Raw genomic sequence first — 27,281 nt, 5'->3', positions numbered from 1 at the left:
TAGTCTTTCTGACAGTAGCTGTTATGGAGCTAAATTTTATATAAGTTTATAATTTGTTATGTAAGAGAAAATTATAGCAGTATTATTAATAAAATACACTGAACTTTCCACTACTGTGTAAAGAAATCTAAAATTTTCTAAGTTTCCACATTTGGTAGAAATAATATTATTTATTGTTGTAACTACTGAATTATAAATTATTTGTTTTCCAGTGAACTAGCAATAATATCTAAGGACGCCCAACGTTAAAATCCGGGATTTGGTTCCTCAAGGTGGACGAAACGTAGATATTCCATCGTGTAGTATTACACTACAAAAGAACAACGCTATAAATTATGTTGACAGCTTGACATCATTGATATGTAAAAAATAATCTGATATAGTATATATTGTGTATTTTATAAAAAATGGGAGAAAGACTAAGAAAATTACTCTAATTTTTTTTTCTTAAATGTTCGAAAACCTATTGAAATATTAACGTTGCGTTAACTTTTCAAGTAATCCTTCGTACTTTATACAGTCTGTCTTAAGATAGAGGGCTACTTTGTATGCAATTCCATACTGTGTGAGCATATAGAACACAAGGAAGTTTGTCAAAGTTCGGAAGTAACATTAATTATAATTAAACCTATATTTATGATTTTGAGCTATAGAGATAGTCAAAACATATTTTTGTAAGTTTCTCAGCAGTATATCACTGTTGATTAGCTCATTGTGCTACTGGTATGTGTGCCATGTGATTAAGAAAATTAGCTCTGATTAGGTATATAATATTACAATGATCCACGAGAAATACTAAAGCGCATGCTAGCTTGAAACTCATCTCCCACCAAACTTTAACGTGATATAATGTTATTAAAAGCTCGTGTGTCATGCTTCAGACAAGAGAATCTCTTCTCGAAAATTTTATGTTTCTCATTAATTTCATTATTATAATATCAAATAATGGTATTTGTTAGGGAAAATTACAATAAGTAACGTTTTAGTTTTTACAGAAAGGCTGTGTCTAAGCATTGAGTGTTCCTGGTTGACTTTTATTTTGTTGAGCAATCAACGTTAGTAAGCAGTAACTTAGATATGAGAGAGTGTGCTGATATTCCAGGTGTTGTATACCCTATTCAATGCACCAAGCTTAAGAAATGGAAGAATAATCATAACAAAATTTCCAAAAAGTTAAAATTACTCATTTCTAAGAAAATAAGCTCAAATTTTCTATATTTATATGTACAATATTCAAAACCTTTGTTATGACTGGTTTAAACGATATTAAATTCTTTAAATCTGTAATAATTAAAGACAAATAAAATACAGAATAGAGGATATTCTAGTATTCTTTACGAAGAAATGTATTACTTCGTCTTCATTACCAACGGGTTTAAAATAACCAGCTTAAGATTCCTTACATACCAACAATAATGGACATTTTTAGTGGTTGAATAAAATAAGTACTTTCAGACTGATAAAGACACATCTCCCAATATTCTGCATAAATACATTTGTTTTGTGTGAATGTGTGGCTCTCAAACTGCTTATAAAGTGTTATAGTTTTCATTATTTGTCCGTTTTAGTTAGTATCCGTCACATATCTAGAAACAAACACACTCTGAACAGTATTATGAGCCCTTTGTACTTAAAAGCTGTAGGTAGTATTTTCGTTTCTAAAAAAAGATCTAAGAAGGTGACGAAAAACTAGAACTTTTAGCAACCGTGCTAAAGTGTTAAAACTTTTGATTAACTTTGTACCTATTATGGTAGGGGCACGTTTAATCCACTCAAGCTACCTAATCATGAAACTTTATAAAACGATTTTTACTTATTATATTAAAAATAAGTACGGGAATGTTCTTTTCTATCACATAAATAAGTAGTTAGAGACAAATGAATAGTTTTTAAAACAAGAAAATACTTAGATATTCCTTACATTTTATTTACAGAAACGTCGTTCCAGTTTTCTCTACAGTATCCACTTCATGACAGCTATGATAACAGCCTCTCGTCTTTCTTTAATTTTTGTCTTTGTAGTTATCTGGGAAGTTTTGTCAACAGAATCCCTGGATTGTCGGTAAGTGTCTGGTTGTTAAAGATCCAAATGAAAGATAGGATCGTCATTGTCCTGGAATTGAAAAGATATTAAGCTAAAAGGTTTCTTGATAAATGTTGAATGAAACATTGGTTAGCAGTTACAATATTGAAAATCGCTATACTGTATGAATAGAGCATGCTACGATTATATTGTGTAATGTTGACTGGAGCATATTGTACATGATGCACTGATTAGATTGTGTAGTGCTGACCAGAGTCTATTAGGAATCATGCTTAAGTTAAAAACAACCGGAGTATTTCAAGAAACACAAATTTACTACCATTTAGCGATTACAAGTTTTAAATACATTTTAAAGAGCTGTAACCGATTTTGTTGTGTTACGGAAATAATTTTATAATTTGCAGAAAGTCTAATTGTTAGAGCTGTAACCGATAAAAGTCGACAAATAAATGTTGTGTAGAATACGGAAATAATTTTATAATTATAATTATAATAATTTATAATTTTTAAAATTTATAAATTTTAAAATTTATACTCGTCAATAAATACCAGTAAAACTCCCATACCCTTGCAGACAATCTAAAGAATATAGAATCAATATTTATTTATTTTCACGGTTTGGAACACGCTCTCCTTCCTGATATTTTGTAGTCCTGTAGCGATACTTCTGGTGATAGGCAATACAGGGTATTGTTTGTTTCTTTGTTTTTTGAATTTCGCACAAAGCTACTTGAGGGCTATCTGTGCGAGCCGTCCTTAACTTAGCAGTATAAGACTAGAGGAAAGGCAGCGAGTCATGTGACCCACCGCCAACTCTTGGGCTACTTTTTACCAACGAATAGTGAGGTTGACCGTCACATTATAACGCCACCACGGCTGAAAGAGCGAGCATGTTTGGCGCGACGGGGATGCGAACCCGCGACCCTCAGATTACGAGTTGCACACCTTAACACGCTTGGCCATGCTGGACCCAGCGTAATGTTACGCCAACTGTAATATCGAACCATTGAAAACAAAGAGGAATTGATCATCAACAGATAATTTTATTTTAAATAGTATTATTAATGACTGTTTATCGCTTTTTATTATTATAAATATTTTTATTTATAAAAGCCCAAAATAACTAAAACGATTTTAATATTACTTTCAGTACCATTTTATGCTTCTGGAACTTGGCATCTGCCTTGGCACCTTTCAAATAATATACAGATTAGTAGACATATTACGATCACTTTATTTTTCATTCTCGTCGTTCTTAGTGTTCGTGATTCACGGCTCGAGAAAAGTAAACATTTCGAACAATATCCAAACTCGTTATCTTCCACTGCTATCAAACCAATACACTATTTAAAATTTCACTTCACGTATGTAGTTAATAAAATAGCAGCATGTACGAGATAAAAGATGAGATCTCAAGTAGGTTATGGTTACAAGTGACAATTTAGTAGTGAGAAACTTATAAGATATAACTTTCATCTACTTGTAAGTACTCTCGGCCTATATTTCAAAATCACTTAAAGCTTGCTTGTTTTTATTTATAGCAAAGAAACATCAGGCTATCTGCTGTGTCCACAGAGGGGAATCGAACCCTTGATTTTAGCATTGTAAATCCGTAGACTTACCACTATCTCAGCTGGGGACATCACTTACTTAAAGGTTAAAAAAAACCAAAAACACTGGCATCATGCTATGCATGGTAAGTAATATATTTAGTAAGATTCTCTCCATTCCTCATTCTTTATACACACGCATATATATATAACATATATAATTTGGTTTGATTTGAATTTCGCGCAAACCTACACGATGGTTATTTGCGCTAGCCGTCCCTAATTTAGCAGTGTAAGACTAGAGGGAAGGCAACTAATCACCACCACCCACCGCCAACTCTTGGACTACTCTTTTACCAACGAATAGTTGGATCGACCGTCACATTATAACGCCCCCATGGCTGAAAGGACGAGCATGTTTGGTGTGATAGGGATTCGAACCCGCAATCCTCGAATTACGAGTCGAGTGCCTTAACCACCTGGTTATGCCGGGCCTGCATATACAGACAATGGCTTTAAATGTTATATTAAAACAATTCTGAAGCCTTGCCAACATTTTAGAATTCATGTCACCGCGTCAGATCATGCAATTTATGAAAATTGAGGATCTCTGCAGTGTAATTTTCACCGCAAAGGGTCACGTTGTGATATTATATCCAAATCACACTCAAGTTCTCTTCTAGCTTTCCATATAGTGTGTGAAGATGAACGGTTTTCTATCGCCCGTGCCAACAGTCTGATCACACAGAAGCCCACAGCTGCTGTTCGGATACTTGGCGGGTATGTCTATATATGGGTTAGAAGAAAAAATATCTTTTTCAGCTACATTTAGTAAACGACTGTTGCACGGGTATATCGTGAAATCACTTTGTGTGTAGACGGAGATCCTTTTTCATTATGTTGCCTTATGCTGTCTGAACGACGTGATTGTCTTTTATCATTGACCATTTTGTACATAAATTCTCATCTGTTTCATTTTACTTACAATGGTTGGAATATTACACGCTGAAATTCTCTTTCTTGGTGTTCCTCGTGCCCTTGGTTGATCCATATTCCTTTAAGAACAAGTGATACTTCCATCTTGGATATTTTAAATCTTTGATCTAAACGTATATTTATGATCTGGCTGTTTGAATATTTTATACTGAAAAGGACAGTATATACCTTTCCCCAAAGCAGTTAGTTTGCAATGGCGTCACAATAAATGTAGTTTGAATGCATTAAATTCTATTGTGACTTAATGTTGGCTGTGTTGTACTGTGACTTACTAATTTGTGTGCTCAAAATCGGTTTACTATAAAGTAAAGGAGCCTGGGATTGGTTGACTTACTTTTTAAACTTTTAGATGGCATCATCTGTAAACTTCAAGATAAGAAATTTCGATACCAGCATAAACGAGACAACTTCCTCTATTAAACAGGAAAGACTAATAACTTATCTCTTTTAAAATTTCTCAAAATTTAACAGAATAGTTGTTGTTGTTTTGAGTTAAGCACAAAGTTACACAATGAGCTATCTGTGCTCTGCCCACCAGGGGTATCGAAACCCGGATTTTATCGTTGTAAGTCCGCAGACATACCGCTGAGCCACTGGTGGGCTAACAAAACAGAAGAGCGTGCGCTGTACGACAGTTCGGGGTAACCGTTTATAGTGTTTATATTTTATTTATATCAATTTGAAGTAAATGAATTAAAAAATTGTTTCTCATCGTAATACGTGCAAAGATAGTTTAAAATGCAAAGTTTATAAACAATATCACAAGAAAAAAATGGAAAATGGAAAATAAAGAATTTATAAGAATGTTAATGACTTTTCGTTGTTTTCAACATTTAAACATTAATTAAAATTAATCAAAACGTATTTAAACATTCTTTGTTTTATGAGCATAACAGGTACGTCCAAACGTCTCATGGTTGGGCTTGTTGATATGTGTGTTAATCTGCCCTAAGTAAAATGTATCAACGATCCTCAAATCTCCATTTTGTTAGAAATGACTTGCGTGCACCGTTCCAGTCATAGCTATCAAACAAATGTATGCACCATTATATTGCCAAAAGAATAGAATTTCAAATATTATGTAACTTAGATCCTCTTAACAAAGTGTTTAATTTAGTATAACAAAACCTTGATAGTAGAAAACATTTACTTACGTATTTTAAGATATAATTTTTTACAACCAGTTTTGGTTTTCTCTAGCTAAAGCTCTATATATATCAACTATTACAATAGCTTTAGACCAAAACGGTATTCAGATCCTAGCAAGTATGTATTAAAATGTTATGGGTGCATATGCTCATAAGTATTAAATTATAAACTTTAAAATTTTCCAAGAATGCAATTCGAATTTCTGCTACAACATGATGACGTACTGGAAACACATAGTCTGTAGAAAACCTAAACAAACTTCCCATTTAATTATTCTGTATATACATCCCATACTAGTTAAGAAAATTAAGATATCAAGGTTTACTCAGTCGATCTATGATTATTACAGATATTGAAACCTGAACAAAGTAAAGTAATAATAATTCTAAGTTGTATTTTGTAAATCAAATCTGACTTATAGACTTAAGTTCCCTGTATACAAAGATAACACTTATGTGTATCATGTACAGTTAAATCAGTTGAGAATGATTTTGTTTTCAGAATTTAGTTTTCTTTGAGCCATAATAACATTTATGCATATTATTTTGGCTAAAAAATTTAAGAACAAAGATAAAAATCACTTTATATTTGAAAGTTATAATTATTTTTGCATTTCCGAAGTATTCTTAACAAAGTTCTACTTCTGACATACAGTAAGAATTTCTTAATTAAAGGATCCATTGTATGATGAAAACAAAAAAAAAAGAAAGAAATAATCTTCAAACAGCATAGTAAGTAGGTGTACTCAAATTGTTTTAAAGGTAAGGAATGCCCAAGCCAAAATCTACCCGCATGAGATTAAACGTGCAATATGCAAATGTTTAGTACAAAGAGAGGCTATTATGTTCACTATGCTTCTCACTTTATTGGCCATTATCGGCTTATGTTAATTTTATATCATAAAGTGAAAACTTTGGTTGTTATAGGCTTCGTTGTTTTTTCTTCATTTTAAAAACAGGACACGAAACGATGTTGATCTCAACGTAGAGTTCGGTATGCAAGTAAGACCATTAGTTTCCTGTCTATTAAGCCTACATATTCATCACAAGAAAAGAAACTATTGAAGGCTGTTAGCAGCGCTGATTTTATTACATTACCACTAGCGAAAATATTCAGGATATATGGAAATAAAAGTTATATCGGTGATCAACATGCAAAGCTCCGTTAAAACAAAGGCTTAATGCTAACGTAATCTACTCACTTGTTAGTAGTTTTAAGAAAGACTACTTGTCATAAACAGTTTTATATGTTTAGCTCGTTTTGCAGTCTCTATTAAAAATAAACTTGATATATAGATATTGCAAAATTTATAAATATATACGGAAGAAAACGTTGTATTTTTCTTTTTGAAGGTTTTTGGAAAAGAAAAATTGTAAGTCATAAGTTCTTTGCGATTATAAAGAAGGAAGTGCAATATTCACTCGTCTGGAAACCGATATGAAGAGTACGTTATTATTAGATGGATACTCAGATGTCTTACCGAACCTACTAGTATTCGTTACTGCAAATACTAAAATACCTTCAACTTATGCACAATATTTCTTATTGTGGTTAGTTCAGTTATAGGTCTCTTAAATTCAATCCTTATGCAGTAGTGACATAATATAACATTTTTCTACTAAATAAAATAATCGTTTTCTATTGATTAGACATGACACTTTTCTAAACATATTTCAGTGCTGTAATCGGAAACACTCTACAACACTATTATAATGATACAAAATCATTTATTTCTACACGGCCCTTCCGGGATATGTTTCAAAGCTGTAATAAAACTGTATTCCAATACCGTTGTAGTAATATATATCAAAGTTTTCTACTTTTATATATTGGACTTATCTAAATCTGTCACCCTGATGTAGTCAGACTCACGTTACAATAGTTCTAGTAATATTTTTAATTTTAGTTGTATTTCAATGTTGTAATTTGATTCACATTACAGCACTTCTTTAGTGACATAAAACCACAGTTTTACATTAAGTACACATAGTACTTTACTAGATGTATTACAATGCTTTAATCAGAAGTAAATTGCAACACTGCTGTAGTAATATGAAATAATAGTTTTCTACTGAAAGGAAATAATGGTATTCAACTAATTAGACATGACACTTCCATAGATGTCCTTTAATTCTGCAAATAGATTTACGTTAAAACACTTCTATATTGACATTATATACTAGTGTTATAATAATGAGACATGCTATTTACCTAAATGTATTTTAATTCAGTATTCAGATTAAAGTTACAGTAGCTCTAATGAAATAAAATCGTAGTTTTTCTGCCAATTTCACACGTAATGAAACTCTGTTATATACACTGCTGTAGTGGCATGAAATAAGTGTTCTAATAATTAGGCAAATCACTTTTATTGATATATATCAATTGTGCAATCGGATACACGTTACAACACTACTGTAGCGACATAAAGAAATAATATTTTACAAATCAGATACAGTATTTATGTAAACACCACTTTCCATACTGCAATTGGGCTCACGTGCGAACACTTTTTAGTAGCATAAAAATCAAAATTTTCTTCTAATTATATATCGAACTTACAAAATATGTTACAATGGTAGATACTGTATTCGGTCTCACGTTACCAAACTACAGTAATGATATAAAATCATACGTTTCTTCTACATCTATTTCGAACTAATTTAAATATATTACAATGTTGAAGTTGTTTAGAGGCATAAAATTGTAGTTTTGTACTTATGATTACGAAGAATCTACTTGAAGTATATATATATATATATGTACATTGTAGAAACGGCTGAAGTAGCTATTAAAAACACAAAACAAGTAACAACATCTCAACTTCCTTAACCTACTAATACGTACTTGATCGACAAGTTAAGCGTGACTTTTGAAGAAGTGAACACTTTTAATCTTAGAGATATATTTGATAAATTAAACCATAAAACGTTAGTGATGACGAGAAACCCATTTGAAGTAAAAACGTATTCTCAAGACGGTTGATAGGAGTATTAAAAATGTAATTAAAATAAAGTGCAGAACAGGGTTTTCACTTTCAGGTTAACAAAAAGAGTTTGCAACCATCCAAAGTAACCTTCTTTGTCTCCGAAGTTCAGGCCAGAGAAGCCTATAACATAACTTTAAAACTTTACAATCCGCAAATACACGTGTCCTGCAACCAACTAGCAACTCTTTCAGAAATTACTACTTCAGAAACTAGTTTTATATTCAACACACAAAACAACATAAAAATTAATTGTTTAAGTGTGGGAAATACGGTTTCACCATTTCTAGCCAGTATTGTCATAGCAAATTTATATCCATCACTATACTGGTACAGATATCTGCACAGTACATTTGCTGGAGTTACCTATAGAATACGTAGAAAGCTTTTCAACCAAGTTAACTCGATACAACCGAATATTTAGTTCACTAATGAATATGAAAAAATACACAACTAACGTACCACAAAAAAAGTTACACAAATAAACACAATATTACCATAGAAACACTGAAATATTTATTAAAAAACGCAAAAAATAAACAAACTATTAAAGAATCCGTGATGACGAGAAAACCCACTTATAGCGAATATTATATTAAAAACGTCTGGTAGCGAAAGCACTAGTAGAGGAGCGAACAACGTTTCGACCTTCTTTGGTCATCGTCAGGTTCACAAAGAAAGAAAGGATTACTGACTGATAGCTCACGACATGTTTGAAGGCGGTTGTGTAACTGAATGTAGGAATATAGAGGGCGAGTTTAGATGTTTGATTATATTTATTAATATAGGTATAAAGGTGTTCCTTTGTATTGGTTTATTTTGTACTTGAGTTGTTGTATAAGTAAGGCTTTTTTAATTTTGCGTTTGTTTATGTTTGTTTCTTTATTTAGTATTTGAGTGTTTTCTATGGTTATGTTGTGTTTATTTGACTTGCAGTGCTCGAAAACGTGTGAAAGTGACTTTTTATGTTCTTTAAATCTGGTTTCCATTTTTCTACTTGTTTCTCCAATATAGAAGTCGTGGTAGTTATCACATTGTATTTTATAAATAATGTTGGTGTGATGTTTGTCAGTGTAGTTTTTACATAGTATAGACCTTAGTTTTATGCCTGGTTTTTGAATAAATTTGGTATTAACTGGAATGTCATATTTTGTTACTAGTTTTTGCCAAATGTTGGTTATTTGTCTGCTGATGTCGGGAATATATGGTACGCAGCAGTATATGGTTTCGTGATTTTTTGATTCGTGAGATATATTTACTTTTGTTGGTTGATTTTGCTTTCTGTCTAGGTGTGTGCGTATAATGTTTTCTACGGTTTGTGGAGGAAACTTATTGATGTTGCTGAAGTATTGTTTTATTTTGTCTAATTCATCGTTAATTTTATCTGGTGAGCATAGTTTTATGGCTGTGTTTATTTGGTTTCTTAGTATGCTGAGTTTTTGTTTTGTTTCATGTGCTGAGTCCCAAATCATCAGTATGGGTGATTTTTCGGTGGATTCCTGTTTTAAATTGTGTATCAGTTCTTGTAATTTTGAGGTTAAGAAATGACATTTGATTGCTTTCTTCCTGTTCCCACGTGAAGTTAATGTTGGGATGTATAGAGTTAATGTCATTGAATGCTGTATAGTATTAGATTTGGCATTAAAGTAGTCTTTGATGAATGAGCTGGCTGATGTTACACATTTGGAGAATGCTCATGCTATGTATTTACCAAGATTGTAATTAAACGATCCATATGTGGACATTATTGGTCGTAGTGGACAATCTGGTTTATGAAGTTTGGGAATGCCGTATATTTGCGGTGTGCGTGAGTCGGTCTTGCGTAGGTAGGAATAAAGTGTTTTTGAAATTGTGTTGGCTTTTTTCATTTTTAGTAGCATTTTGTTTAGTTGCATTTCGTGTGTCTTTGTTGGATTTGTGTTGGTTTAAATTTGTTTGTGTCTGATAGAATATATTTCGTTTTTTGGATGTAATCATTCGTGTTTATTATAACTATAGCGTTTCCTTTATCTGCTTTTAGAATTTTAATGTTTTTGTCTTGTTTTAAGTTTTTAGTGGAAGGTTTTTTTTAGTTTTCTGTTTTGTGAAATTATATTGATGGTTTTGTGAGAAAATTCTTTGAAAAAATCGTTTAAGATGTTGTTTTTAGGTATTTCTGGAAAATATAAATTTTTAAAATTTCCTGGGAGGTTTGGCTGTTGGATATCAATAAAATTGTCTAAGTTGTCTTCTTTCTGTTGGTTTTTCGGTTGTTCTTTTGTTGTTTTTGTTTTATGTGGAAAATATCACAAGTCTCCTGGCTAGGTTTTCTAAACATGCTTTAATTTCTAAGGTTGGAATGTACCTAGGTGCTATTGCGAAGTTGAGTCCTTTGTTAAGTAGATGTATCTCGTCTGTGTTTAATTGTTGGTCGGATCTGTTAATTGTGAGATTAGTCAATGGTTTGTCTCGGTGTCTTTTCTGTTGTTTGCATCTTAGTTTTTCTATTTTTTTGTTGTGGCAGATCTTTTTGTTCCTGTCGTTCCTAGTGTTGATTTGGTTGATATTTCGTTGTATAAGTCCATAAATCTCTGGTTTAATGCAGCATGCCAGTTAATGGTGTAGGTTCATTTTTTTGTAATTCATGTAGTTCTTTGTATTTCGTGTTCAACATGGCTTTAAGTAGTTTTTTTCTGTAAATTTTGGATAATGTTTGTGCATTGATTAAAATTTTTTATAGTTTTACCTTTACAAAGTTAGAGGTTAGTTGTTCCTTTCTACATTGTTGAATGAAACAGATGTCATTTCTTCTGTTGATAATTCTTTGGTTTAAGTTTCTTAGTTTCTTTACGATTGTATGACCGTGTACTGTTAATAGTGGTATAAGGTGTGTTAATTCAGACATAATGGTTTCATAGATAAGTGCAAATACATAAAAAAAACACAAAGACTTACACTTCTCGTACAATCGCCGTGATAAAATAATAATCCTTGATGACGAAAAATCCCACTTGTCGAGAAAATTATATATTTAAAAACGGCTGATGTGGGTAGAGAAAGAAGCTTTCCTTGTACAAAAAATCAAGACCAAGATAAACCAATACAAAGGAACACCTTTATACCTATATTAATAAATATATCCAATATCTAAGCACGCTTTCTACATTCCCACACTAAATTACCGCCTTCAAACATGTGGTCAGCGACCGGTCAGTAATCCTTTCTTTCTTTGTGAACCTGACGATGACTGAAGAAGGTCGAAACGTTGTTCTCTCCTCTACTAGTGCTTTCTCTACCCATACCAGTCATTTTTAATTATATAAAGTATTAAAGAAACTTTTCTGATACGAAAATTTAATATAACATTAAACAAGCACCAAGAAACACTTCTATACCTATATTAATTTAATTTCTTAAATGTATTTACGCATAATATTAAACTATCAATTACCATATATAATGAAATAAATATTTGGAACACTATAAAATCTTATACCTACCATGACAATAGATCAATAACAGTCATTTTTCAAAATAAACTCTTAACCTGATGATGACCTAAACAGATTGTAACGTTGGAGCTTGTTTTGTGTTTTTAATAATAGTTTTTAATGACAATATTAGTTGTTCCTACGATATATAATTTTCTATTAATTCGATATAGCATTTTCTAAGATATTTTTCAAGCTGTAATCGTACTCATGTTACAACTCTGCTGTAGTATCAAAAATCATAGTGTAAATGCTTTTCTTTATATAGCAAACAGACTCGCATTATAAAATCACTGTAGTGATATAAAATCGACGGATTATAATAATTAGGCAATTAATTTATCTAGATAGTCTTCAATACATTAACTGAACTAAAATAGCAACACTAATTATGGTAGAAAACATAGTATTCTACAAAATTTTAAACATGGTTCTTAGAAATCAGTGAATTAGACATTGGACTTTTTATATATATATTTCAGTGTTGTAAACGGGATGGATGATATAAAATTACAGATGTTTACTTATTCTACAAACATTGTTATCTAAATCTTTAACTATTGCAGCGTGAGTCTGATTGCAGACATGGCACATCCCTATATGTACTTCTATGAAGTAATTGAATTCACGTTACAACACTTATGTACAGATATAACGTCTTATTATTTGACTAATCACGAATGGAACCTGTCCAGATTATTTCTTAGTTTAGTCGGATTAACCTAACTACAATCTCAAAATTATAAAATCATAGTTTCCAACTAAACAAATAATAATAGTGTTCTAGTAATTCTGCATGGCTCTTTTAGGAATATATCTCAAAGCTGTAATTGCAGTTAGTACACGACTGATGTAGGGATGCGTTGACGTACATTTCAATGCTATAAACGGATTCACTTTTCCACTACAAAGATATAAACTTACAGATACTTAATGCGTATATTGTTTTTTTTTTCTAGCAAAGCCACATCGGACTATCTGGTGAGCCCACCGAGGGGAATCGTACCCCTGATTATAGCATTGTAAATCCGTAGACTAACCGCTGTACTAGCGGGTGGAAGATACTTTACAATTGCTGTTACGTGTTATACGGACGTACCTTTGATGTATTATGTTACGTACATTACGTATTACGATTTCAAATAGACGGAAATTTTAATTTTAGTCCGAAGTTAATTAAATCTTGATAAGCATTAAATTTATATTTGCCAACAAGATTGACACACACTAATTATTATATTGACTTATGTTAGAGAAATCAGCCAAATGAATCTACCATTGTTCATCGATTCCTGAAACATTATTCGGTTTCTCAAAGATTTATATTTTACTGTTTTGTGTAAAGTGCATGTGTCTTGTCGATTTTTCCAGATTTAAATAAAGATTGTATTCCACCAAAACTACCAGTATATGCAGGGTAATGATAGATAGATTATAGAGTTTTGTAAGACATCATTTTCTATGCCGCCTACTTTCATCTATATTTTTACCATTAAATTTGTTTCTAACAGTAGTAAAAATTTGACCTTTACAACAGACGATCTTAATTTTTAGACGACTCAAGATATCACTTGGCTTAAAAGGCTGACAACAATTAATGACGACAGTCAGGACACAAATGAATGAATAATACAATACTACTTTACTAAAAATGATCCTATTTATATACAGTACGTTTAGGTCTTCTATCATGTTTTATATACTTCCATCTGTCTACAATTCCAACATCTTGAGAGACGTTTCAAGCAATCAGTTTCGTTCTGCAATACCAGTTCTGAAAAAATGGAGCATTTGACTAGGAAACAGACAGTTAAATCAAGTATAAGTTAAGCATCAGATCTGAAAAAAGGAAAACATTTTGTCAATGCTGGAAAACGACGAGCAATTAAATAATTTTAAAATCTGACTAGAGAAGTTCTACATAATAAAAAAAAAAACTCATAAAGGTCCCATGCTCAGAGAGGAAGAATATTGACTTCAGACTTTTTTTGACGCGTAATCATGATTCTTCTACTACGTGAAAAGTCCTGTCAGTGTACAAAGTATGAGCTAGATTTATTTTTTTCCTTCTTACACAAGCAGTGATTGAGGAAGACTAGTAGACTGGATATCATCCTCTATCTTCAGTGACTAATAGAGGACCCATCGAATTTTCTATATCAGGACGAGGAGATGAATATTTAGATACAGCCCAGCAGTATCTTCATCTAAAAGCAAAGACTGTTAAGATTGATAGTACCACTATAAAAAAGGATGAAGATAACTCTGCTCTTGTAAACTTGTTACATCAGTCTCTGATTCATCAAGTTGATGTACATATCAATGATAAACTCATTACATCGTCTAACACCATTTATTCATATAAGAAATACATAGAAACTCTACTAGGTTGTAATGGTGAAGCTAAGAGAAGTCTTTTGATTGACATCGTCCATAGAGATAATTGTAATTAAACAGTTTTGATGATCTCCATTTCAATGATAACGAGAACGACGGAATCAAAAATAGGTACATAGATACACGTCGTAGTTAAACAGTCGACATGATCAGACATTTACAGAGCAAGTACTTACTTAATGGACTAAGTTTAAAAGTCTGACTCATATGAAGTAAAATTTGTTTTGTATTAAGTCAAATGATGAATTGGGATTTAACATTGTACTATAACATCTATCTATACTAGAGAAGTCAAGGAATCGATCTCTTTGCTTTTGATCTAACACCAGATATTTCTGCTGGAGATTTCTCAGTTCAAATTGGTGAAAGAGGGAAATTTACAAATTGAAATACTTTTTGATAGTGCTTTACCTAACACTATAACTGTTTTAGCATTTGCAGAATTACAGTCGGTTTTCGAAATTGATCGATTTAGAAACATCATAAGATGTGAATATTTTAGACATTTATTTAATACTCTCGCAGGATTTGCGTACGAGAAAAGTTTGGTGGTGTATTTGTTAGTGATCAACTACCTGACCATGCAGAAAAACAATATAAATCGTCCATCCGGATCCGAGTCATATATCTGGTAGTCACTGTATCTGTATTTATTTTGGTCGAAATGAAAAAGGAGAACATTTTGATTCATTAAGACTACCTCTACATAACACCAATATAAGAAAGTTCATCAAGAAGAATTGTTAAATGTGGACCTACAATCAGAAACACTGCAAGGACCATATTCTTCTGTGCGGACAATATTTGTAATTTGTTATGACATCACACGCCTTCTCCTCCCTGAGTCAACATCCTTTTTATAATGAAGTGCGAGGATAACTACTCACGTTACAACTGCATTTGTGTGTTTGTTTTGTTTTTGAATTTCGTGCAAAGCTACTCGACGGCTATCTGCGCTAGCCGTTCCTAATTCAGCAGTGTAAGACTAGAGGAAAGGCAGATAGTCATCACCACCCAACGCCAACTCTTGGGCTACTCTTTTACCAATGAATAGGGGAATTGACCGTCGCATTATAACACCCCCACGGCTGAAAGGGCGAGCATGTTTGGTGCGATGGGGATTCGAACCCGCAACTCTCGGATTACGAGTCGAACGCCTTAACCCACCTGACTATGCCGGGCCCCACCGGGGGTTATGTTTGTTTGTAATTAAGCACAAAGCTACATAATGAGCCACATGTGCTCTGCCCACCACTGGGGAACCAGCTGCAGTAACATAAAATGTACTTTTCTACGTTATATTATATTATATAAACAAGGCACTTGAGATATGATTAAATGCTGTAAAAAAACTAACATTACGATAATGCAGTTCTAAATAAAAAAAACATAAGTTTTTAATAATTACATATAATACTTTGCTAGATGTATTTCATTGCTATAACTGCCCAGAACGCAAAACCGATGTAGTGACATAAAATCATATTTTTCTTCTAATCAAAAACTGAACTTATTTAGAGGCATTACAATGCTGTAATCGAACTCACATTACTATATTGTGGTTATAAATTTTACTAACAAGAAATGGTGCTTTCCTAGATATTTTACATAGTTCCAGATAACAATAGTTTGGGTGACACAAAATCATAGTTTTCTGCTAATTAAACATAGCACTTTCCTATATGTATGACATTATAACACTTATGTAGTGACGTAAAATTATAATTTTCTGCTAATTAGACATCGTCCTTTTATAAATGTATTTCAATACTGTAATTCACCTAATTTTACATCACTGCTATAGCGACATAAAATCATAATTTTCTACTAATTAGATATGGTTCTTTTCTAAATGTATTTCAATACTGTAATTCACCTCACTTTACATCACTGCTATAGCGACATAAAATCATAATTTTCTATTAGTTAGGTATGGTCCTTTTCTAAATGAATTTCAATTCTGTAATTGACAACACTTTACATCACTGCTAAGCGTCATAGAATTATAATTTTCTATTAATTAGATAAGATAACTTTCTAAGTGTATTTCAATACTGTAATTCACCTCACTTTACATCACTGCTATAGCGACATAAAATCATAATTTTCTATTAATTAGATATGGTAATTTTCTAAATGTATTATAGCATTGAAATCAGCCTCTCATAATGACATTACTGCAGTAATGTGAAATTCTGTGAATTACGCATGGAAATGTCCTAGATATGTTTCAATGCTACAATCGGTACAACAACGGTCGGGACATAAAATGATAAATTTCTAACAATTAGACATGGGAGTTTTCTTTATATATTACGATGCTGTAATCACACTAACGTTAAAAACATTGCTTTAATTAAGTAAATCCACAGATTTATACTCGTTATAGAGGGTAATTTTCTTGGTGTACTTCTAAACTTTAAGTAGATTCACGTCAGAATACTTCTATAATGACAAAATAAACCAGTATTTTTACTAATGAGACATGTTACTTACTTATATGTATTTCAAACCTGTAATTAAATGTACAGTACATTACTGCTGTAGTGACACGAAATCATAGGTTTTTACTGATCAAACATAATAAATCCTTGATGTAATGCATAGCTGTAATCCGGCTCAAGCTATAAGACTTCTATAGTTATATAAAATCATAGTATTTCACTAATTATACATGGTATTTCCCTAGATTTACGTGAATACTTAAACTCACGTTATAACACTGCTTTTATCACGCAAAATCACATTTTTCTAGTAACGGGGAATGTTAATTTCCTAGATGTATTAAAATGTGATAATCGGACTGACGTTAAAACACTGACCTAGTGATGTACGATCATAGCATTTTAGCAGTCAGATATAGCACTTATCCAGATAAACCTTCTGTGCTGAAATCGGTCTCACGTTACAACAATAACCAACTGACATAAAATTATAGACAAGGCACTTACTGAGATGTGCTTCAATGGAAATTTGCTTTAGTCTCATGAAATCATACTGCCCTAGTACCTTGACATGTTAATAGCTTAAATTTATTACAAAACTGTAATCTGATTCACATTGAAACTGCTGTAGTTACATAAAATAATAATTTTCTATTAATTAAACGTGGTAATCACCTAAATGTATTAAAATGATGTAATCGGATTCATGTTAAAGTACAGCTACAGGGAAATAAAATTATAGTTTTCTACTAACTAGACGTGACACTTTCTTAAATATATTTCAAGGCTCTAAATTATCTTACCTTAAAACAACTGTAGTGACATAGCATCGTACTTTTCTAAACAAAATAATATAATTCTGTTAAATAGACATGACACTTTAGGTATAAATCAATGAAGTAAAAGGAATGACATTAACTACACAGCTGTTATGACTAAAAACCATACACGTTACACATGAAACTTTCCTAGATATATTTCACTGCTTTAATCGACTCGTAACAGCACTGATGTAGTGACGTAAAATCATAGTTTTTTTTTCTAATACGACATTCAACTTGTATGTATTACAATTCTCTAATCAGAATCACGTTACAATAATTGTGATATAAAATATTCCATTTTACTAAAATTATGTATTAAAATATGATAATCAAAATGATATGAAAATACTGACATAGTGACGCACAACCATAGTATTTTAGTAATTAGACATGGTACTTATCTAGATATTTTAAATGATGAAATCGGACTCACTTTGTAACATTGATCTAGCGAAAAGAATCATAGTTGTCTTCTGTTGAGACATCGCATTTTCCAAGATGTACTTCAATGCAGTAATAACTCTCATGTTGTAGCGTTTCTGCAGTCACACGGAATTATAGTTTCCTAATTACACATAGTAATTGCCTGATTGTATTACAATGCTGTAATCGGACTCACGTTAAAGCACTGTTGCAGCGATATAGAATTAGTTTTTACTAATTTGACATAGAACTTTCTGGATGCACCTAAATATTAAAATTACTCTCACATTACAAAACTGCAACAGTGACATATAATCATAGAGTTCTACTAACTACACATAATTATTTTCTTGAAGCATTTAATTGCTGTAATTGGTCTAACGTTACAACACTGTTGTAGTGGTACAAAATCATAGTTTTCTACTAAAAAAGACATGTCAATACCTTGATGTATTACAATGTTGTAATCTGGCTCACGTCATAACACTTATGTACTTACATACAATCATGATATTTTACTGATTAAACATTGTATTTCCCTAAAACGTGAGTCTAAAGTATGTGAATGTTGTTTTCTCATACAATGAGACTGATGGTTTAGACACGAAATAATAGTTTTTCTATTATGTTTAATTAACATGGTGCATTCCTAGAAATACTTCAGTGCTGCATTCAAAGCTATGTTACAACACTGCTGTAGAGACAGAAAATCGTGGGTTGTTTTTATATGGTACATTGTACTTATCTAAATATATTACAATAATGTATCAGACTCACTTTATAATAGTTCTAGTGACTTAAATTCTTGTTACTAAAACTTCAGTGATGTAAAATCATTTTTTTCTACCAATTAAACTCATTACTTTGCTAGGTGTATATTTTACTAATTAGGCATGTTTTTTTCTAAAAGTATTGTAATGGTCTAATTGGACTCACCTCACAACAATATTGCAGTGGCATAAAATAATAGTATTAAACTTACGAAAAATGTCAGTTTCCTAGACATATTTCAATGTGTAAACGTACTCACATTAAAACACTAATGTAGTTACCTAAGACAATAGTTTCCTATAAATTCGAGATGTTCTTCAATACAGTAAATGAACCACGTTACAACTCTGTTGTAGTAATATAAAATCATTTTATCCAAAAAATTGCACATGGCATTTTTCTGGGATATATTTGAATTTTGTAATCAAGCCAACGTTAAAATCGCTGTAGTGGTTTAAATCTTACTTTGCTAATAACTAGTCTGGCACACTGATAGTTGTATTACAATCCTGTATTCGGATTCACATTATAATACTGTTTTAGTGATATAAAACAATAGTATTTGTTAATAACAGATAACATTTTCTTAGCCATATTTCAACTCTGTAATTGGGCACACATTACAATACTGCTGTAGTAACACAGAATCAGTTTTCAACTTAATAGATATGGTACTTTCACAGATTTATTTCAATGTTGTAACCAGACTGACGTTACAACACTATGTTTATGCTATAAAATCTTAGTTTTCTACTGATTACACTTGGGAATCTTCTAGATATATTTCATTTCTGTAAGCGGTTTCACGTTACAACGCAACGTAATGACATAAAACTATAGTTTTCTACTAATGGACATGGCATTTTCCGAGATGGATTACGATGTTGTAATTGGACTAAAGGTACTACACTGTTAGTGATATAAAATAATAGTATTTATATAATTATAAAAGGCAGTTTTCTAAAAATATTTCAATTCTGTAATCGGAATACCATCACAAGACTGCTTTACTAACATAAAATCAGTTTTCTACAAATTATGCTTGGTACGTAATTACATGTCTTTCATTTCTGTAATTGGACTCGCGTTATAACTAGTGTGGTGACTTAAATTCATACTTAAATATCAATTAAACTTAGTATTTTCGTAGATGTATTTCAAAGCTATAAATCGGACCCACAGTACAATACCTTTACAAATACAGAATTCTTGTTTTATAATAATTAGACATAGTACTATCCTAGATGTATTTCAAGAGTGTAATTTAATTCATATTACAGTAGTCTTAGATATATTTTATATACTCTCTTGGGTATATTTTGATACTGTAATCGAACTTACATTATATCACTGCAGTAGTGATATATAACAATAGTAATCAACCAGTTAGGCATACCACTTTCCTAAACATGTTTTAATGCTGTAATCATAATGATGTTACAACACAGTTATAGTGGCATAAAACCATATTTTTCTACTAATTAGACATGGTATAGTCTTAGATGTATCACAAAGTCGTGGTAAGACTTACCTTTCACTAACTTTAATGATTGTTTCCTTATAGCAAAGCCACAATGAGCTACGTACTGTATTTACCAAGGGAAATCGAACCCCTGAATTTAGCACTGTAAATCTGTATCACCCATTTTAAAATTTAAACAGTTTTTATCTGAAGGACAAATTCCACTGACAGTTTAATGCTTACAAATAACAAAACTGAAACATGTAAGGATTATAAAGATTAAATTAGCTTTTTTACAATTCTTTTTATATTTCTTTAGTTACAACAGTTACAATAATTTAGTTCACTGTAGTAACAGGAATAAATCATATCACATTATCTATCGTTCTCTTTAAGTTACATCTATCTAAGTTTTGTACTAACTAACAAAAGGTAACTAGCAAAGAAGGGAAATAATCTTAGATTATTTTTGTGATCAATGATGTCTTTTGACTGTAAATTAGGGTTCAAAAGATACGGAAATACAGTATCTGGTTTATCTGTCATTTTATGAAGTAGAACCACTGTTGTCTTTTATTAAGACGTGGCACTTTCTTAATTATACTTAATGGAGTGATTGGACTCACTTACTTACAATGCATGACACTTTTTAAATGCACTTCAATAGTATAAACAGACTGACATTAAACCACTACTCTTGTGACACAGAACCATAACTTTCTACTGATTAGACATGAAACTTTCCTAGATATATTTCAATAGTTAGAATGATTGTTGCATGGTACGGCACAAGAAGGTGAAATGTGTTAATCTAGGCAATAATGGAAGGAAAGAAAAGACGACTTTATACTTGCACGAAGTGGAACCAGAGGGCATATTGCTAGGGCTTCATGACAGGTGGATATTGTCATGACATCTGACAGTGGAAGTTATCCAGAGGGTACGTGTTGTTAGGCCATCACGGCAGGCAGAGGTTGTCTGCCGCCATAGCATGTGACAACAGAAGTTGTCTTCTATCAGCACGATACTAGGTATGACGCCGTAGCTCATGTATTGAACAACAGAATTCACGTTGCTAGGGTCATGAAGTGGTCCCAGAGTACATTTCGGTATAATGAGAGTGGAAATTAATCAACATGATATTATTTTTATAGTAGCAATCAATGCCTTAAATTAAGCTACTATTTTAATATTATCTAATTTATAGTTTTTGATTACGTACATAATACAAAGGTAGATAGTGTTTCTGTAAGTACATAGTGTTACTACAAGTGTATATTAAGACAATGTTATGATAGCTCGTAGGATCATCAAACAAATAGTATTCTACCCTAATTACCTGGTGTAGTTTAACAACTATAAATTACTTTGTGTTTAAAACACTTCTTTGATTCATTAGTTCTAGTTTTTGCTTTTATATTTAACTTGTATGACATTTGTTTTCCTCTTTCTACAGCTGATAGTGTTATTAACGCATTTAACATATTGATTACAGTTGTTGCTCTTATAACTAATCATATGTTTGCTTGCAGTTTCTGAAAATGATGGATTTTTCTTGATAACATCTCTAAATATCATGAAAAAATTATCATACAATCTTACTGTTTCAGTTGTTTGGCTTTACGATTTAAATATACTGTACCTCTAACCGCATTACTATGTTTTACGTTTAAATATACTGTATCTCTACCAGTATTATTATGTTTTACGGTTTAAATACACTGTACCTCTACCTGTATTACTATGTTTTTATTTTTTCTAACAGTTCTTAATAAAATATTTCATTTTGCGTATGTTACTTTATAGCTTAAATTTACATATGTTTCCCAAAGGCATATTAGGCATAGCGCTTGTGTTATTATCAATGAAAATGGTGCTACTATACTTTCATCGGACAGATGTCAACTTGTTTCGACTCATGTTTACAATTTTCGTGTATATATTACATGTGTTTCTATAGGAGGATTTATTACCAACACATGTAACATACTGCTAAAATGTCTTTATCACATATAATGTTTTGTTGTTTACTTCAATATTTAAGGAGATAGCTGATTGTGTTTTATGACGTATTAAGTATTTAACATAATGATTATATTTTTTGCTTCTATATTTAATCATATTTCTTAAATTTTATGATGCTTTATATGTAAACCACTTACCTTTAAATTATATCTATAATTAATATATATAACTTCTATTCGCGTTGAAGAGACGTTTATTTATCTCTCACGTTTAGATTTATAAGTTGATTTCTGAAGTTTAAAGACTATATGTAAATAACTACGTTTAAATATTACTATTGTAAATACATTATTTCTGCAGAAAACTGTTCACACATCTTGTTTCTTTATGGATTAGATATAATGCTTACACTGTTCACACATCTTGTTTCTTTATGGATTAGATATAATGCTTACACTGTTCACACATCTTGTTTCTTTATGGATTACATATAATGCTTACTGAAATTTTACTAAAACATATCAGTACACGTGTAAACAAACTTTCTTTTGCACAAAACATTAATATTGGGTGACAAGTGTGACTTGTCGATAAACTTCGATAATAAATGGCAGCACACAATCCATTTGTTTTCAAATAATATCTTCAAAACAATTAAAATGTATATACAAATGTGTATTACCTCAGAAGTTTGCTTTTTTGTAAAAAGTCTACACAGACTGGTGCAGTTATTTTAAAACCCAATTTACAAGGCGAATTCTTCTTCTCTATTCTGTTAGTATAAAACAAGTTGTGAAGCTCACTTTAGAAATTATCCATTATGGCTTATTCATATGTAGTCTAACTTCACTTTTACTTTCACTTCCATTAACTTCATTTAACACTTACTCAATAACTCGGTTTTGTATTAAACTAGAAATGAAAAATCATGTATATCTGACAATAAGCCCCTCTTGAAGAAAAATATTTACAGTATTTTACACTACATACAAAGATTTTTTTCAGTTAATTCACAAAGTCTACTCATACAGCCTGCAACATTTGCAGTTCCCATGATGGCCTTAACAAGGAAGTGGTAAATTTGGAGATACATTACCTACCTGACAATCCTTGCACTATCGAGTTTTGTACATCGGAATGTATGCAAAGGGCTGATGGTTCATCTAGATAATGAATTTCTTCCCAAATACGTAGTTCTGTTTAATACATTCTGTACTTCAAAAGATATTTTCCACTTTACAGCGAAATAATGAGTTGTTTGAAAAAAACATAATAAACATTGAAAATGCAATACAAATAAATAAATATATTATTTTCAAAAATTCTGTCAACATGAAATTAGATAGAGAAGTCTTATATCCCCGGGTCCAACCCCTCTCATGACCTTCATCATGTCTTTCTGTATCACTGTATGAAGATTGGTGCTGCTTGATCAAAAAATATGGAAATGTATAAGAAATAGATACACACAAACATTATGTTTATTTATATATATTCTGTTGACCATTTCTTGCACATCAACAGGTTCTTTCCGCTGCAGAGTGAGTTTATTGTTGTCTGTATGTAGTAGGATCAAAACATTTTGTCTGACCTTAAATCACTGATATTTGGCTTACTTGTCACGAAAATACTTCTGACTGCCTTGAGATGCATACCAGTTCTCTCAAGTAAGTTTACAGGTCTCCTCGAATCGGTTTATGATACTTAATACACACTGGTATATATCCACAGATCTTTCAGTATCTGCGTCAAACCTCATATTGTTCTGCCATACAGCAAGAAGAAGTGTAAAAAACCTGTTCTTGCTTGTGTAACTGCTGGTAAACAAATAATGTTTCTTGAAAGTGTTTTCACTAGTCACGAGATTTTTTTCTGGCACGTATTCTTCAGCATGCTCTTTAAGATACCATTGTTTCTTTCAGAAAACCATTACATCTAGGATCGTTAGGATCGTATGGATCAGTAAAGAGTTGCCTAGTATTGACGAGTCTGTATCTTGGCCAATGGAATTTACTGCTGAATATTTTTGCTATTTTCTTTGCTCCTAGATGTCCTCCTACAATCTACTCATGAGCCAGTTTCGCTACTTAAGTCTGGCATTGTGTTGGTACTATAATCTGTTTCGCCCCCCAGTGGTACAGCGGTATGTTTGCGGACTCAAGCCACTAAAATCCAGGTTTCGATATCCGTGGTGGGCAGAGCACAGATAGCCCATTGTATAGCTTTGTGCTTAATTGTAAAGCAAGAAAGAAACAATCAAATAATCTATTTAACTTCCCCAGTAGGTACCTTTCCCAAAATGTCTGCAGTGAAAGGTCTTTTTTTCTATGCTTCCTTGAGTTCCCGTAAACCTACATTCAGGATATCATATTTTGAGACTTCCAGAAGCTTGATGTATTCATTGTTTTTCTTTTTTTGAACTCTAGTGGTGACTGCAGAAGAGTCATCAGTCGTTTTTTTCTGTACGATTCCTCCAAGCTTCTACTGCCAATTATCAAGTTATAGATGGTTGCCTTCACATATATAGCTTCAGAGTGTCCTATGTAGTATGCAGAAGCCATTTTAATTCTTGCTATGCGAAATTTTCTCATTGTTCTATCAATTTATACACATAGATATACCTTACCTGTCATGTGGTCATCAGGTACTAAACTGTTTCTCACTGCTGTACCCATTGTCTCATAGGACCTTCATTTTCCTGTCCCTGAGATAGCTTTCACCTACTGGTATATCATAGTTTGTTGGTACCTCTTAAAGCTTATCACACTTTCTGATCACTACTAGTACTCATGATCCATTTGCTAACATGAGCCGATCACTGCTTAATCATAAAGGTAGAACATTCTTCTTATGGTGAATCTGACAAGTCCCCTGCTTTGACAGTGATAAGTCTTCGGATTAATACCACGCTAAGAGCAGGGATTCGATTCCCCTCAGTAGACACAGCAAATAGTCCGATGTGGCTTTGTTATAAGAATCTGGCAAATTCTCTCCATTCTGTTTATTCTGGAAGTAGTATTCATGGTGATATTCAGTTTCTTGTTCTATTATAAAAAGCATGGCATCTCTCCTCCTTTCTGTTGATATTTTACTGTTGCTTGTTGGTGATATACTCGCACTCACTAGCAATATTCCCCATTTCATAACAAGCATAGCACCTCTCTTTCTTTGTGTCTGTTGACTTCTTGTGGTGTTCTGTTTCCGATCAGTCACCTCTAGTTTCAACTTTACAACTTTTATATGGGATCCTGTCTGCTAAATGTTAGTCCAAATAAATTAATTTCTACGTATATTAAAAATATAAGTGAGAAACCTTTCATCACTAAAAATGATGTCTGAAACCATTTCTTTCTCGCTCTCAGGGTTCACTTAAAATGAATCTTTAAATTTCATTAATTTAAACAAAATCAATTTATCCAGAAATATAATATTCCTCGTTTTCTCTATCTTTATCTATATAAACAAAGCAAATAGGGCATTCGCCAAAATGATTTGTGAGGACATACAAACCATGCATCACATTCACCGAGGTGAATAGATTTATCTCAAGAGACCATTGTTCAAAAATTATGGTTATTATAATCAAGTTAGTATTATTACAAATATATAACTATTAATATAATTTGAGTTTTTATACATCTTAAAAGTCAACCACATTCTTATAAGACTCACAAAAAGTAATAAAGTTCAATGTAGTAACAAAAATAAGATAAAGTCATAATACCATATAAAATGTTCTCTCCTGAGTTACAGTCATAAAACCTACGTTATTTCAGTAAGGAGCCAATGGTGTGTCGTAGAGATGAGAAAATGTTATCTATAATTAAAGTAGTTTTACAATAACTGATAAAAACGTCCTCACGATGGTAAATAGTTGTACAACATTTAGTACGTGACTGTTGTTATGTCTAATGCCGTTGGTGACAAAACATTCAGGGACAGTGATTGCAATATGTCAGGCACAATTTAATTAATTTTATTAATTTTAATAAAGAGTAAAATAGATTGTTTTAAATAACTGTTTAAATACAAGAATTGTACAATGTCTTTATAAATTAAGTTAATTCATGTTATTGGTTACCTAACAAGTTTTACTGTAAAATTATATTAGAATTTTTTATTTGTCAACAAATATACATTTGAAAGTGTTATTACTTCAGTAGCATTGTAAAATTATAAAGTATATTCTGTTAAAATAAATAGTAAATGTGTTAGATTTATAAACACAAAAGATTAGATGTTAGAAACCTCTACAATCTTAATTTATTTGTATTTGAAAATTTTAAGTTAAAATTATTTCAATATCATGTAAAAATACTCTGTTTTTCAAATGTTTTGTATGTTTAGGATTGTCAGCTCTTTCCCTTGTCGTTGTGCTCATTGTAGGAGTATAGAGACAAGTTTTACATCTAACAGGAACAGTGAAATTAAAGAAGTTTACTAGATAGTACTGTTAAATACTGTAATGTCAAATGGTATCAGTCTCTATCCCAGGATTGTTGATTTTTGTATTATTTGAAAATAATGTTTCAACCTTCATAACCTGAAGATGATCTAAGAAGGTCGAAAAGTTGTTTTGTACTTTATTTTAATTAAAGTTTTAACACCCATACCAGCCGCCTTGAGAATACATTTTTAGTTCAAGTGGGTTTCTTGTCGTCACAAGTATGTCAAAAGATTTTCAAAATTAAATTATAATTAAATTTACTTTACATTATTAGCATTATCCGTGTTTTAATTTCTCTATATTGGTACTGTTTTCTATATATACTCTTCAAAAAAAGAAACGCAAAAGGCAAA

The 27,281-nt window shown here is 31.7% G+C and overlaps 1 protein-coding gene across 2 annotated transcripts in view; it reads left to right on the top strand.

Annotated features, from left to right (window-relative positions):
* Positions 1 to 27,281, top strand: part of LOC143254614 (uncharacterized) — a 60,362-nt gene that overhangs the window by 17,623 nt on the left and 15,458 nt on the right. For both annotated transcript variants that reach the window (XM_076509764.1, XM_076509766.1), the window contains exon 2: positions 1,935 to 2,062. In XM_076509764.1, the coding sequence (XP_076365879.1) occupies positions 1,971 to 2,062 (92 nt within the window). In that variant the 5' untranslated portion in view covers positions 1,935 to 1,970. The remainder of the gene's footprint in view (positions 1 to 1,934; positions 2,063 to 27,281) is intronic.

This window comes from Tachypleus tridentatus, chromosome 6, assembly GCF_004210375.1.
Source record: "Tachypleus tridentatus isolate NWPU-2018 chromosome 6, ASM421037v1, whole genome shotgun sequence".
NCBI classification, from domain to species: Eukaryota; Metazoa; Arthropoda; class Merostomata; order Xiphosura; family Limulidae; genus Tachypleus; species Tachypleus tridentatus.
This window is presented reverse-complemented; position numbering and strand designations above follow the sequence as displayed.